The 14,671-nt window shown below is 37.4% G+C and overlaps 1 protein-coding gene across 3 annotated transcripts in view; it reads left to right on the top strand.

Annotated features, from left to right (window-relative positions):
* LOC149017110 (binding protein) overlaps positions 1 to 12,426 on the top strand; it is a 77,286-nt gene extending 64,860 nt beyond the window's left edge. For 2 of the 3 annotated variants that reach the window (XM_089151429.1, XM_089151431.1), the window contains 5 exons: positions 1,996 to 2,121; positions 2,223 to 2,594; positions 2,711 to 2,942; positions 3,713 to 4,477; positions 11,953 to 12,426. In XM_089151429.1, the coding sequence (XP_089007555.1) occupies positions 1,996 to 2,121; positions 2,223 to 2,594; positions 2,711 to 2,942; positions 3,713 to 4,413 (1,431 nt within the window). In that variant the 3' untranslated portion in view covers positions 4,414 to 4,477; positions 11,953 to 12,426. Of the gene's footprint in view, positions 1 to 1,995; positions 2,122 to 2,222; positions 2,595 to 2,710; positions 2,943 to 3,712; positions 4,478 to 11,929 lie in introns of all 3 variants that reach the window. The other variant, XM_089151430.1, reaches the window with a different exon arrangement.
* The last annotated feature ends 2,245 nt before the right edge of the window (positions 12,427 to 14,671 follow it).

Here is a 14,671-nt window from a genome sequence, read left to right as displayed (position 1 = left end):
GACTTTTTTTTTCTCCGTAACTTGGTAACCTTAAAAGCAATGCAGCTTATTTTTTGCTTCAAAGTGATACACATGATAAATAGTTACCCAGAGACTTGAACTTTGATGGGTTATCAGGGAAACAGTAAGGAGGAAAAAGGTGGTGGTATTTTGTGGAACCCATGAGGAATGAAGAAGAGACTGACAGAGATTTGCATTTGATTAATATAAAAGAAATAAATAAAATGTGGTCATTTAACCGTGTTCAAAATGTGGTCATTTTACCGTGTTCCTGTGGTAGTCTGTAACTCCATATTTATGCTTGCATCTTGTTAACTCAAAAGAAAATCTCAGAAGATAATTAAATTGCCACTGAAAGTTGTCTGAATTAGAAATTTAGAATCAGTTATCAAAAAGAAGGTAGCTTTGGAAGCATAAATAGGTGAATTTGAAATAGTTAGGTTATTTTGCTCGTACCAAGACTTTGTCATACTGCCAGGAACCTTCGTAAATGCATCTCGCCTGCATGGGCATTTTTAGCTTGTTAAAATTAGGGGTTAATTTGGCACTTGAGTATCTCCTTTGGGACTTCTTTCCAATTCTGTCTATTTTTTATCTTGCATTCTTATGTATGTGTTAGTATAGACTTGTATTCTTGTTTTGTTGGTTTCTTGAGGTACATTTATGTACACTTCTGCATTAACTGTGCATGTAGGCTGTCTTTGTTGCTTCCATGAAGACAGGGAAAGAAAACCTGTTTATCAAAAAAAAAAGTGCATTTGGTTGCCTTTTCAGGGAAATGAAAAGCCATCTTAGGAATGGTTTTGGCAGCATATTTCTTGTGAAATGCTTCCCAATTAGTTCAGGGTGGATAACTAATAAATGAATTTTTTTCGTAATGCAATGAAAACATTATTCTAAGGAATATTGCTTTCCATTTTTTTTTTTTTTTTGGATGAATAAATAATTTCAATACCATAGAGGAGAAGGGGGGGTTGGGGGAGAATACAGAGAGCGCTGAGGGCAAAGCTCAAACAAAGCAAGAGAAAGAACTCAACTAAACCAGCAACAAAAGAAAAGCACTGAACCTAAGAACAACAGATGAGCAACAAAGGAAAGTAAACATTTCCACCTTTCTAGTTCTGCCCCAATAGAGTCCCTTCTCTAATTGGTCTGGAGGGGGAGCCCTAGAACTGGTCTATCCCTTCTCCTTGTGATATTGGTACCACAATACTTGCTTTCCATTTTCTTTGTGATGAACAAGTTATTAATAGTAGTAAGGACAAAAGAACAGGGCAGCATAAAATAACAACAATAAACCCTTTGGTCGATCATAAAATGTAAACTCATAATAAACTCTCTGGTATATGTATGAGTGCAATACCCAATTGAAATCTACCCCCCAATTGAAACTGATCTATCATAATATGGGGTGTAAAGCACAGGCTTTGCCGAAACATGAGCCACCCTACTAGCACGTTTCAGTGTCTGGCAGAAGAGAACCTGCTTTAAAAAGGTAATATAACTTACAGGGCTTATATAATGGATGTAGCGCCTTGTCTCATCTATCTAATGACCTTTACTAAATCTCCCTGTATATTTTCATGAGCAAGTTTCTTCCTTGTCAATAGTTTCTCCCTTTCTAGTTCTGTCCTAACAGTACTGAGTCCCTTCTCTATTGATCTAGAGGAGAGCCCAAGAATCTATCCATTCTCCTTGTGATATTAGTACCAAAAATACTTGATGACCCAAGTCTCCATTGAGAAACCTTCTTCATTCAAGTTGATGAACTCTTCTGACAGAGGATGACATAAGATTATAACAAATATCTAGAGATGCAACATGTTAGATGTATACAGACACGCACATGCATGCATACAGAGCACTCACCTTAAGCACTGTGCAAGTCTGAGGGGTAGAGAGAATCAAATGTAAATCTTTTTCTTGGTGTAGTCCTATACTCCTATTGAGATTTGTATGAAGTCTCCAAATGGCTTACCCCAATGAATTGTGCAGGGGTCTCCTGAAGAATTTATAAACAGAAATCGAGAAGCTCTTGAAAGTGAATATGTGAGCTCCAATCTCCATCTTTGGATCGATTTGGTATTTGGTTATAAGCAGCGTGGAATACCTGCAGTGGAGGTAGGAGCTTAGCTGATGATATACGAAAATACTCTTTACTGTATTCAAGTTGTGGATAGTTGAAAATGATTAATGTCTTTGGAATTGATGTTGATTTACAGGCAGCAAATATCTTTTATTATTTAACATATGAAGGTGCAGTTAATATGGACACCATGGATGATGAATTGCAAAGATCTGCCATTGAAGATCAGATAGCAAATTTTGGGCAAACCCCAATTCAAATTTTTCGCAAAAAACACCCAAGAAGAGGCCCTCCAATTCCCATTGCCCATCCTCTGTACTTTGCTCCTGGTTCAATAAGCTTGACTTCCACTATTTCTTGTACAACTCATCCTCCGTCTGCTGTATTATTTGTTGGTATATTAGATTCGAACATTATCCTTGTGAACCAAGGGCTTACCTTGTCAGTCAAGATGTGGTTGACCACTCAACTTCAATCTGGCGGAAATCTCACCTTCTCTGGTTCGCAGGTTAGATCCTATCATTATTTGAATTGCCCATTTATGTTACTGTAATGATCTTTTCATTTTCCTTGTTGGCACAATAAAGTAACTGAATTTCATATATGATTTCCAAATTTTTGCAGGATCCTTTTTTTGGAATTGGTTCTGATGTTCTTACTCCTTGTAAAATTGGTAGTCCATTGGCTGAAAATATTGAGCTTGGAACGCAGTGCTTTGCTACAATGCAAACTCCATCTGAGAATTTTTTAATCTCCTGTGGCAATTACGAAAACAGCTTCCAGGTCATATCCCTTAGTGATGGAAGGATAGTGCAAAGCATCCGGCAGCACAAAGATGTGGTCAGTTGTGTAGCAGGTATTGTGGTCAGTTTTGGATTCAACTTTGACAGTAATAATTTTAAAAGCTGAGAAAGTGCATTCTTGGGATGGGCGAGACCCACTGATGCATATTTTTTCGGCAAAAATAAAATTTGCTGATGCATATCACTGTCATACAGGAAACTATCCAGACTGGATGTATCCAAAATTTTTTAACCTGTTGTAAACTTTTTACAATATTGCAATTGAGGAAAATGCGTATGGTGTATGGCCATAAAAAATATGGCTTGCGCTCGCATAGTTAGATGCCCTCCGTGTTGCGTAAGAAACTACATAAGCATGTTGTTTCGAGGTTAATGTCGCTTTAAATAGAATGTAATGCAAAGCATGATTTTTGTAGATATCCCCAATTACTTGGGATAAGGCTTAGTTGGGTAAAAAGTGCATGTATATTATAAAATGTTGAATAAGATAATGAAAGATGGAATACATATCATCTTAGCTTTGTGCTTTACATCACCCCTAAGAGTCAAAAGTTCAGCATGCACCATCATGGCTTCACCAGACATCTGAACTATCCCATTGATCTAAATGGGGCTTGTGTGATAATCAAACTCTAGGATCCATATGTGCACGATATATAAAATCAACTTAGTTATCATTGTCTCATAGCGTACTTATCTTTTACCTGATAATATCATTGTTGATGTAATTATTCCGCAGAAAGTTCCAATCTTGATTTAATCATCTGACTTGAAAATTATTGCATCTGGTCCATACAATCTTATGAAAGTTAATATTTTGCAGTGACATCTGATGGAAGCATCCTTGCCACTGGAAGTTATGACACCACAGTCATGGTGTGGGAGGTTTTCCGTGTCAGAGCAACAGAGAAGAGAGTTCGATATGCACAAACAGAGCTGCCTAGAAAAGATTATATCGTTGTTGAAACTCCTTTCCATATCCTCTGTGGCCATGATGACGTAATCACATGTTTATTTGTCAGTGCAGAGCTTGATATAGTTATCAGCGGTTCAAAAGATGGAACTTGTGTTTTCCACACCTTGCGAGAAGGAAGATATGTAAGGTCTCTTCAGCATCCCAATGGGAGTGCCCTTTCAAAGTTGGTTGCGTCAAGGCATGGACGGATAGTATTTTATGCCGATGACGATCTCAGTCTGCATCTCTATTCTATTAATGGAAAACACATTGCTACATCTGAATCTAATGGGCGTCTCAACTGCGTTGAACTCAGTAGTTGTGGTGAGTTCTTGGTTTGTGCTGGTGACCAGGGACAGATAGTTTTACGGTCAATGAACTCACTCGAGGTTGTAAGAAGGTATGATGGTGTAGGGAGGATTATGACGTCTCTAACAGTGACACCAGAAGAGTGCTTCTTAGCTGGGACCAAGGATGGAAGCCTTCTTGTATATTCTATAGGGAACCCTCAGTTTCGGAAACCTAGTGTTCCTAGAAATGTGAAATCAAAAGCTTCTGTGATTGGATAGGCACGATTTTAAACTGCACCGCCAGATGATCTTCATGTGTTCTGATCAACAATGTTGACCTGAGGTAAATCTTCTTTGTCACAATTAACTGCCACTTAGTTGTGTTTATTAATCCTTTGCATAGAGAGGCTTATTAAGTGTTTGCTTTCAGCATTTACTGGACTCTACTGTGTGACGTTTTAACAATGAACTTCAAGAGCAATTTTTGGTAGTTAATTAGTCATAGGTCATATCCACCCTCCAGTGTATAAATTTTGCATTCAAGAGTAGTGCTCAAAAGTCTAGGGTGGAACACCACAAAACCTATAATCAAGATATTTATTGCTGCTTTTATGTACTCTTAAGCAGTGTTCCTAATATCTAGTGGAGTCTAGGGTAAAAGATCTGGAGCGAAGACCGAGGTTTGTAGTTCCAATTTCACTGAAAATTTTGCCCTAGAGAGTTGTGGAAATTATTGAAAATTTCCAATTGAACTTTCTGAATTAATAAATATTTTGAGTGTAATTCTATACATGTTAATAACTTAAAATTCACAAGGAAGACTAAGAGAATTTTAAAATAGGCTTGAATACTACAATCAAGAATATGATGTCTTTTACCTATAAGGTTACACCGTACTACTGCTACACACAGGTACAGTACAGAGCCTAAGTTATCATCTTCTTCCTTCTAATTCCTGATTGTGCATTCATCCAACTGTGTTTGATTTTAAGCTGAAACAAATGCCAGTGCTCAACAATCCGAGGCCACTTTTTGGTCCTTGTAATGAGTGTTACATCTTTAATTCTTTTCTTTTTTCTCTTAGGGATACAAATGTAGGACCAAATATACTTGTGTTAATAATAGTGAATAGAAAACATAGCAGTCATATAATTGAGTTGGATTATCTAATCTTTGGAATAACATCAATCAACCTTATGTTGGTTGTTGTAAATATTTCACTTTTTATTTTAGCTTAGGTTCCCATTTTGGTTACTTTCTAATTTTCTTATTGCTTGGTTGAGAACTAATCTTTGGAATAACATCTCTGCCTGTCTCTTCCTTCTGCCTTATTCTTCTTCTTCTTCTTTTTTTTTTTTTTTTTTTTCTCTCTTCTTCTGAAACTTCTGAAATGAGAGGCTCTCTTCTGTGTCTTTTCTTCGTTTAAAACGTAAGAACACCTCTCCTCTAGGACTCTCCCCCTGAAGAGGTGTATAGTAAGGGCAAGACTCATTAGAAATTGCATCCATGAAGACGATGGTTTTTCTGGAAGGAGGATGATAACATTGTACCCTATTTGTGAATTTGCATTTTTTTAGGGACCTATTTTGTGAATTTACATTTTTTCAAGGGTTTATTTGTAATTTTCCATAACTCCAAGGGCCTCTTTTGATAGGAAAAAACAACATGGTGTTCCTTATATGCACCTTTTTTGAATCCTATCATTCCCTAGATTTGTTTAGGTGGTTTGGCTATTGCATTCTGCAACGTTTCAGTTATTTTGAAAGGGTCAAGATTGAAGAATTGCAGATAATTTTTTAAACATGGCAACTACCGATGGTACTACTACTCCCACTAGCTCCAAACATTACCCCACTCTTCATCCTCTTTCAGTACGATTTGATGGAACAAATTATTTGATATGGTCTCGATTTGTTTACCTGACTATTGTTGGAAGAGGACTTATTGGACACACTACAGGTGCCACTATCAAACCTTCCACCACAAATGTTTCACAAGATAAATGGATCTCAAATGACTCTCTTATTATGTTATTCCTTTTGAATTCCATGAATCCAAATATTGGCCATAGATACCTATTACCCAAATCTGGAAGGCTACTGAAACATATGGAGTCATGAACAGTTGGGGAATGATGCATAGGTTTATGACCTATAGAAGGATCTTCATGAAACTACCCTAAAGGAACTAATTGTGGCCCAATATTATGCTGAGTTGCGATCTCTTTGGCAGGAGTTGGATCATTATGGGGATTATCACCCCACTAATCCGGATGATGTGGCTACTTATAGGAAGCATGTTGATAAGATTCAGGTATATGACTTCTTGGCAGGTTTGAATGTGGAGTATGATCAGATCAGAGTGCAAGTATAAAGTCATTCTCCCTTTCCTACACTAGAACAGTCTTATGTCCTTGTTCAGTGTGAGGAAAGTCGACGATTAGTCATAGTTCATAATCCTATTGTGGAGAAATCCACCTTACAATCATTAGTATTAAATCTGATTTGGCTAAGGAGATTGTCAAATGTGAGCACTGTCACAAACCATATCCTAACAAGGCCAATTATTGGAAGCTCCATGGGAAACATGCTGATTTTTAGCAGAAAATGGCACAAAGAAGGGGAAAACTGAAGGCTAATCTTTTTGAGACGGTTTCCACAACACCCTCTGCAGACATTGGTTTTTCACAGGAGGAGTTAGCTGCTCTGCGATGTATTTTATTGTCTTTTACTGCCGGTGCAGCCTCTACTACTCATACCAACTCCTACCTTGTTACTTCAGGTAAAACTTTTATAGGCTTCCATGTTTCTTCAGTTTCTGCTCCTTGGATCATTAATATAGGAGCCACAGATCATATGACAGATTCATCCTCCTTTTTCTTACATTATGCTCCAACTTCCGAAAAAGATAAAATTCGAATTGCTAATGGCTCCTTATCTTCCATTGTTGGAAAAGGGACCATTCAGCATTCTCCATCACTTTCTTTGTCTAAAGTTTTACATGTTCCCTCTTTCTCTACTAACTTGTTCTCTATCGATAGTCTTACACATGACTTGAATTATAAAGTGACTTTTATCTCATCTTATTGTGTCTTCCAGGATATGGTAATAGGGAAGGAGATTGGATGTGGTAAACTAGACAATGGACTTTATCTGTTGGAGCCAATTGGAGGATCTACTTCAGTTCTAATTGCATTTTCTAATTAGGTCCATTCGGTAATATCAATCCTTCATCAGTGGCACTGTAGGCTGGGTCACCCCCCTCTAGGAGTTCTTAAGAAAGTTTTTCCCTGGTTTAGTTTCTTCTTGTAAAAATGATGAATTTTTTTTGTGAAGCCTGCATTTTTGCAAAGCAGACTCGTTCTACTTATTTACCTTCTCTTCATAATAGAAAATCTATTGCTTTTGTACTAATTCATACTGATGTGTGGGGGGCCTTGCCGACTTGTGTCTATTACTGGCCATAGGTACTTTGTTATTTTTATTGATTGTCACTCTCATTCTACCTGGATTTATCTTTTAAAACAAAAAATAAGGTTTTTCGATGTTTTCATGATTTTCATAATATGATTAAAACTTAGTTTCAATGCCACTGTGAAGATCCTTTGCAGTGACAATGGCACCGAGTATATTGATGGTAAATTTTAGAGATATCTCTCTAACTCTGGCATAATACATCAGACCAGTTGTATTGATATAGCTGCCCAAAATGGGGTTGCTGGAAGGAATAATCAGCATCTTTAGAGATAGCACGTTCCCTTATGATTGTTATAAATGTTCTTGACTAATACTAGAGTGATGCTATACTCACCGCCTCTTACCTTATGAATAGGATGCCCAGTAGGATACTTGGTTTTAAACGTCATAATGAGCTTGTCTAGGGAGCCTCTTCTTTTGTTATTCCCCCAAAGGTTTTTGGGTGCGTGTGTTATACCAGAATCACAGCTCACCAAAGTAAACTGACTCCCCACGGCCTACGCTACATTTTTTGGGGGTTTTCTGCTACTTAAAAAGGGTACAAATGCTATCATCCTCCTTCTAGGAAAACCATTGTCTTTATGGATGTATTTTTTAATGAGTTTTGCCATTACTATACATCTCTCCAGGGGGAGAGTCCTAAAAAAGAGGTGTTACTTCCAACTCTATACCTTTTTATCACACCACCACAACACAACTTAGGAGTTCAAGAAGTGTTTCTTGACCAGGAGGAGACTTCGGCCAATATACCTGAGGACTCTAATTCTTCCCCTCCGTTTTCTGAAATTTGAACCATGTGAAGAACCTGGTTAGGGGGAGACCACTCTTGTGAGGCACACTATTGAGGTCTTTCAAAACAAGATTGACGAGAATAAGGAGGTGCAAATTTATCAGAGGAAAAATTACAACCGGCCAAAGCAGGTGGAGAAAGGTGACACGTTACCACTTCAGTCTCCTACTCCATAATTAAATGCTCCTATTCCCCCTGAGGTATCTTCTCTAATCTTCCTATTGCTGTTAGACGGAGGTTGGTCTTGTACTCAGCATCCCATAGCTAAATATGTTTTCTATAACTCTTTGTCTGACTTTTACCGTGCTTTTATATCCTCTCTATCCTCTATATTTGTTCCTAAAAGTTAGCAGGAAGCCTATACTGATAAGAGATGGAAGGCAGCTATGCTAGAGGAAATGTAGGCAATGAAGAAAAATGATACTTGGGAGCTGGGTACACTCACTCCAGGCAAGGTTTAAAGTATCCCACGATACCATACGATACTAGCCAATGCGTATCCATATTTGACCCAACCGATACGATACATATTGATATGTCTCTCTATTGAATTACACTAAAATAAATTAGTCAGAGCGATACAATACTCGATACAGGACGATACGTCTCTTAAAATCACGTTACCGATACGATACTCAATACCGATACTTTAAACCTTGACTCCAGGGAAAAAAACCGTGGGCTACAAATGAGTGTTTGTGGTTAAACAAAATATGGATGGATCAGTCAACAAGTTGAAGGCTAGACTAGTTGCAAAGGGGTTTACCCAAACATATGGGATTGATTATCAAGAGACTTTTGCCCTTGTTGCGAAACTGAACACTATCAGAGTTCTGTTGTCTGTAGTTGTGAACAAAGACTGGAACTTGCACCAACTAGATGTAAAGAATGCCTTATTACATTGGGTGTTAAAGAAAGAAATTTATATGGAAATCCCACATTGTTTCTCTGATGACAATACTGCAAGGAAAGTTTGTCTGTTGAAGATGTCAATTTATGGGTTAAAACAATCTCCTAGATGCTGGTTTGGACGCCTCATGAAGGCAATGACTTCTATTGGGTATAAACAAAGCAATGTTGATCATACACTATTTGTCAAGAAGTCAAGTACTAATATCACACTTCTCATTGTTTATGTGGATGATATTGTCATCACAGGGAATGATAGTGAAGAAATTTAAAGGTTGAAGGACTTTTTTGGGAGAGAGTTTGAGATTAAAGATCTAGGGAAGTTACAATACTTCTTAGGGATTAAGGTGGCTCGATCAAAGAAGGGTGTATTCCTATCCCAAAGAAAGTATGTCCTAGATTTATTATCAAAAGAGGGAATGTTGAGGTGTAAAGCAGTTGATAGTTGATACCTCTATTGAAGTTGGAGCTAAACTTGAGGAAAAATAGGGAGAACTAGTGGACAAAGGAAGATACCAAAGGCTAGTAGGAAAGCTTATTTACTTGTCCCACACCAAGCCGAACACCGCTTATACCATGGGGATAGTGAGCCAGTTTATGTATGATCCATATTTAACTCATACGAAGGTTGTCACTAGAATACTGCAGTATTTTAAAGGAACTCCTAGAAAATGAATATTTTTGTCACCCCACTAATAATCTAAGAGTAGAAGCATACATTGATGCAGACTGGGCTGGATCTCTCGACAAGGAGTCAATTTCAGGTTATTGTACCTTTGTTAGAGGTAATCTAGTTATTTGGAGAAGTAATAAACAGAATGTGGTAGCTTTATCCAGTACCGAAGCTGATTATAGGGCTATGGTTCGTGGAGTTTGTGAGCTACTATGGTTGAAAGGTTTGCTAGAAGATATTGGAGTTCAAGTTCTAAACCCTATAATGCTATATTGTGACAACAAGGCTGCTATTAGTATTGCCAATAATCCTGTGCAACATGATCGAACTAAGCACATTGAAATTGGAGGCATTAAAGAATGAACAGAGATCAGATCCATCCGTCTGAATAGAACTGTGTTTTTCCAGTGGAGGCTAAGATTACCAAATGTTGTGGCTAAAAATCTTCACTTAGAATGATCCCCCCAAGAAATGAAAGTATCTGTGGCATATGGCTGAAAGAGATGTGGATAGTCATGCAAAGTAGCTGGCGAAAGGAATTGATACAGGACCAGGAGCCCACGACACTGCCAAGCAGCTTAGCAGCATGGTTCGATCCTCAATAGGGGCAATTTTATAATTTGGGGCAGTCCTAATGGAGTCCAGCTAGGTCTAGTTAAATTTAGAATTTTATTTAGAGTCCAATTCTGTCTTGGTTTGTTATCTGAGTCAGCCTATGTTAAGTAGCAGCCTTATGTCGGTTATGTCTGTTTAAAATTGAAGTCATTTTAGTTTTTGCTTTTGATGTTATGTTCTAGGAATCTTTCAATAAAGGCTATAAATACATATCCTATTGCTTGTAACAAATCAGTTTTAAGGAATGAAATATAGCAAAGAGACTTACACCAGAGGTTGACCAAGGTTTTGGGAATCCAGCAGAGCAGGAAGGGCTGCAGCAGCATTGTTTGGTGTTTCCTTCAAGGAGTTCTTCATCTTCATCCTCCCAACAGCCATAGTAATCATCCCTACCATTCCCATCACCTGCTGCTATCCCATCCCTCAATTTCTCCCTCTCTCTACGCCAAATCTCTTCCTCTTCTAGGACCACCACAAGTTCCACAACCCATCCTCTCCATCTGGTACTCAACCCCAATCCTAAACCTGGTGACTGAATAAAAACCCTAAATTTTGAAACCCATCTTCTTCCCACAAAACCCTAATTTCTGTGTCTCCTGATCCCTACTGCAGAAATGCGTGCCCTTTTAGAATCATCATCTCAACCCCTTCCCTAGTACTCAACTCCAAGTAGCAGCCCTAGTCAACCCCCTGAAACCCTAGAAATTGAAAACCCTTCCCAAAACCCTAACCCTAGGAATTTGGTTCTCTGAAACTGAAAGTAACAAGGATCATATTTGAATTCAAGCACCTTACTCCTATACCCTTTTGGCTGAACCCTGTGTACCCACCCTATCCACCCTAAGAGCCCCCTACAACCCTAGAAAACCCCAACCACAAGGTTAGAAACCCTTATTTTCTGCTGGTTTCATATTAGAATCCTGGATATTGGAACTCATCCTCTTGGAGTCTACATCACGAATAAACAGAGTTTGTTAATCATCACTTTGGTTTCTTTGTGCTCTTTTTTCTTTTCCCGTTTTTCTATTAAATTCTTCATTTTGCTCGTCAGTTAGCAGGGAAATCGCATTTTATTGTTTTGGCTTCTACACTGAAAATTACTGTACTTATACTATTACTTTGAATTAGACATGCATAGTTGTGGTCTGCAGTGGTTGAGGCTTTTCTTGCATAGGTTACTCTTTTGTTTCATTGCTTTTAATCTAGAACAGAGAATTAATGGCTGTGTGTGTGTGTGTGTTTAAATGAATTTAAGTGGATCATGATATGAATTTGGGAAGATGGCTGGAGTTATTTATATATTGGGCAAGGAAAATCACCATTGATGCACAGATTGTTTGATCCATGGAATGCAGGTAAAACATCAAGGTCAGGAACTTAGCCAGTAGAAGCTTCATTACGTGCCCCTATTTCACTTCACAAGAGTACTGAAGCTTCACTTTCTCAAGTAATCAATACTTCATGAACAGGTTGCTTATAGAGACTTCATCATATGGAATGTTTACGTGCCACAAATCATTCGTTTGCTATTTCACCAAATGGCTATATATGTTCCATTGTACAAATTCCATTGGCTCATCATATCTGTTTTTAGGAGGTGAGCTGGTAGTGGTTTTCTCTCAGTACGTTTATGTACATTAATTTCTTGAGCCTTGATTTAGGGTGAAGTATTAATTCTTTTTCTTTTTTTCTTTCTCATTTGTATCAATTCAAATAGTGTGCTCAAAGCCAAATATGTAATCTTGTATAGTCAGGCTTAATGCCTTGCATTGTGAAAGGGAGGGTTCAATTTAATGTTATCCATCATATTTTAGGTTCAGTTCTGCTAGTGTTCCCGCATTTTTTTTTTTTCTTCTTTTTTTTCCTTTCTGGTTTTTCTGTTTTATCCTTGTTAGTCTTCTGTCAAGATAAGGAAGAGCACTCAGCACTACCTGCATGGATCAAGCGAATAAGGAATATAGAAAATAAGAAGAAAGTAGAAGATATTAAAAGCGGAAAGAGAGGCTGATTGATCAGAGGTTTCACTAACCCCAGACACAGATCCACTGGATATATTTACTACGTAACAATAGTGAATTAAGTTCAATGACGAAAAGCTCCTTAGAAATGACTATTATATGCTTTTTCAAGTGTAATTTACATAGACATATGTTGCTAGGTAACTTCTATGCCTAAGGTGTATTAAGTAATTACTCCAGCAGGTATGTCGAGAAGTAAACTTTCTTTGCGAAGAACCATTATTTGGCCAGTGGTTGGTGGTTTATTAGTAGAGTGGAGGTATGCCTTTAAGAGTTGGAAGTGATGCGTCCGACTGACTTGCTTCACAATTGGGTTACTAAAAAGTAAAAACCAAGCCACTGTCTTCCCCTCCATAGCATTGTTGTTTTAAATTTTGACTATGGCTTGTCTGTCTGGTTTTCTGTTAGACCAGGTATAGTTCTTGAAACCCAAAGAAAGTGAGTGTGGGCTGCCTCTAAGAATGGGAAGTCACCTCCAATGTGTAAGTCAGAATCTGAAAAACACAAATTCTTGTAGAGAGTTTAGATAATTGGGCTTACCTCCATGTGTGTTAAATATGAAATTTATATATCAATTCCATACAGCAATGGTGGCTAAGGTGAATCATGACCCTCCAATCTGCCAGCTCACAATGTAGGGTTGAGATTTCTCACAACTATGAAGTTAACCCTAATATTCCAGGAAAAGCTTCATAAGACAACTGCTCCTTACCCCTCATTAATTAGAGGATCAGAATCACATGGGTGTAGATATGACAACTATCCTTTACTTTGGCAGACAAAACGTAAAGAATAGAACTTGAGGAAGCTTGAGTGAATGAGAAGCTTCCTAATAAGTGTGGGGCATTTATTAAGCGAGGAAGCTTGAGTGAATGAGAAGCTTCCTGATAAGTGTTGGGCATTTATTGAGTCCTTAGAGCATTAAATGTTGAATTTAATGTCTTGATTGACGTGCAGATAAAGATATGTCGAAACCCCGTACAGCTTTATTTTTGCCGAGATATAGCTTCTTGGGCGCTTAACAAGGGTTATCCAAGAAGTTCTTTACATCACGTGGCAATCACAAAGATGTGGCCTTCTCGGCCAACTTCCTCCTGGGAAGCAATAAGCCGACAAGCACTATGCTAAAAAGTAGAGAATGAACCGAATCTCAACCATGCACTCTAACATGCGTGGCTGGGCTCTTTTGGTCAAGTATTCAATGGGTTGAACCATAATGTCTATAACAATTGTGTATGTAGGTTATTGTTGGCTTCTAATCATCATTTTTCACCACCCCGTTGCACGTCGGAGCAAAGATTTAACATTAGAGGGCCAAATATTTATATTTTACAAAAAAAAAATACAATATTTATTTATTCATTATCTTTACCATTAAATTTTTTTCTCTAATTGAGGTTTAAGTATTGAGATTTTATACATGAAAATAGGAGCTAAGATGTATGTTAAGGAATATCAAAAAGCCATAAAGAAAATTCCGAAAGTAGTAATTGCCATGTAAAAAAGTTATTATCATTATTTTTTGTTTTTTTTGGTAGATAGAACGGGTCAAGCAAGACCCAATACAAAACAAAACAAAGAGAAAAGTAATTTGCCCATCTAACATATCATCCTAAAGAAATTCTTATGGCCTGTTTGGTTATTTGAGTTTGAAAATTTCAAAAATTTAGAGATTTCAAGTCTATCTATAGATTTCAAATTTATGAAGTCATGGTTTATAAAATCATCTGTTTGTTTTGCTGAATCTTTTGAATGAAATCTGTATAGTCATCTTGAAAAAACATCTATGGAGTCATGATTCAAATGTTTACCGCTTTTATAGTGGGAGTGAAATCTAGACCTCATACCCATAAATGTTTACCGCTTTTTTTTAGTGTAAAAAGGTGAATGAATCCCTAGATTTCATTAATCCAGTGATTCACTCAACCAAACAGGTATAAATCTCCCATTTGTAAATCCTGAAATTTCAAATCTCTGGATTCATGTAACCAAACAGACCCTTAAAAAATATATTTTTTTAATTCAATACATATGTATTCCTACGCAATTTTTTTTC

This window comes from Hakea prostrata, chromosome 4 (genome assembly GCF_041222555.1).
Source record: "Hakea prostrata isolate BN-2017 chromosome 4, UWA_Hpros_2, whole genome shotgun sequence".
Taxonomy (NCBI): Eukaryota; Viridiplantae; Streptophyta; class Magnoliopsida; order Proteales; family Proteaceae; genus Hakea; species Hakea prostrata.
The sequence above is the reverse complement of the archived record's forward strand: the minus strand, read 5'-3'. Positions and strand labels throughout refer to the sequence as shown.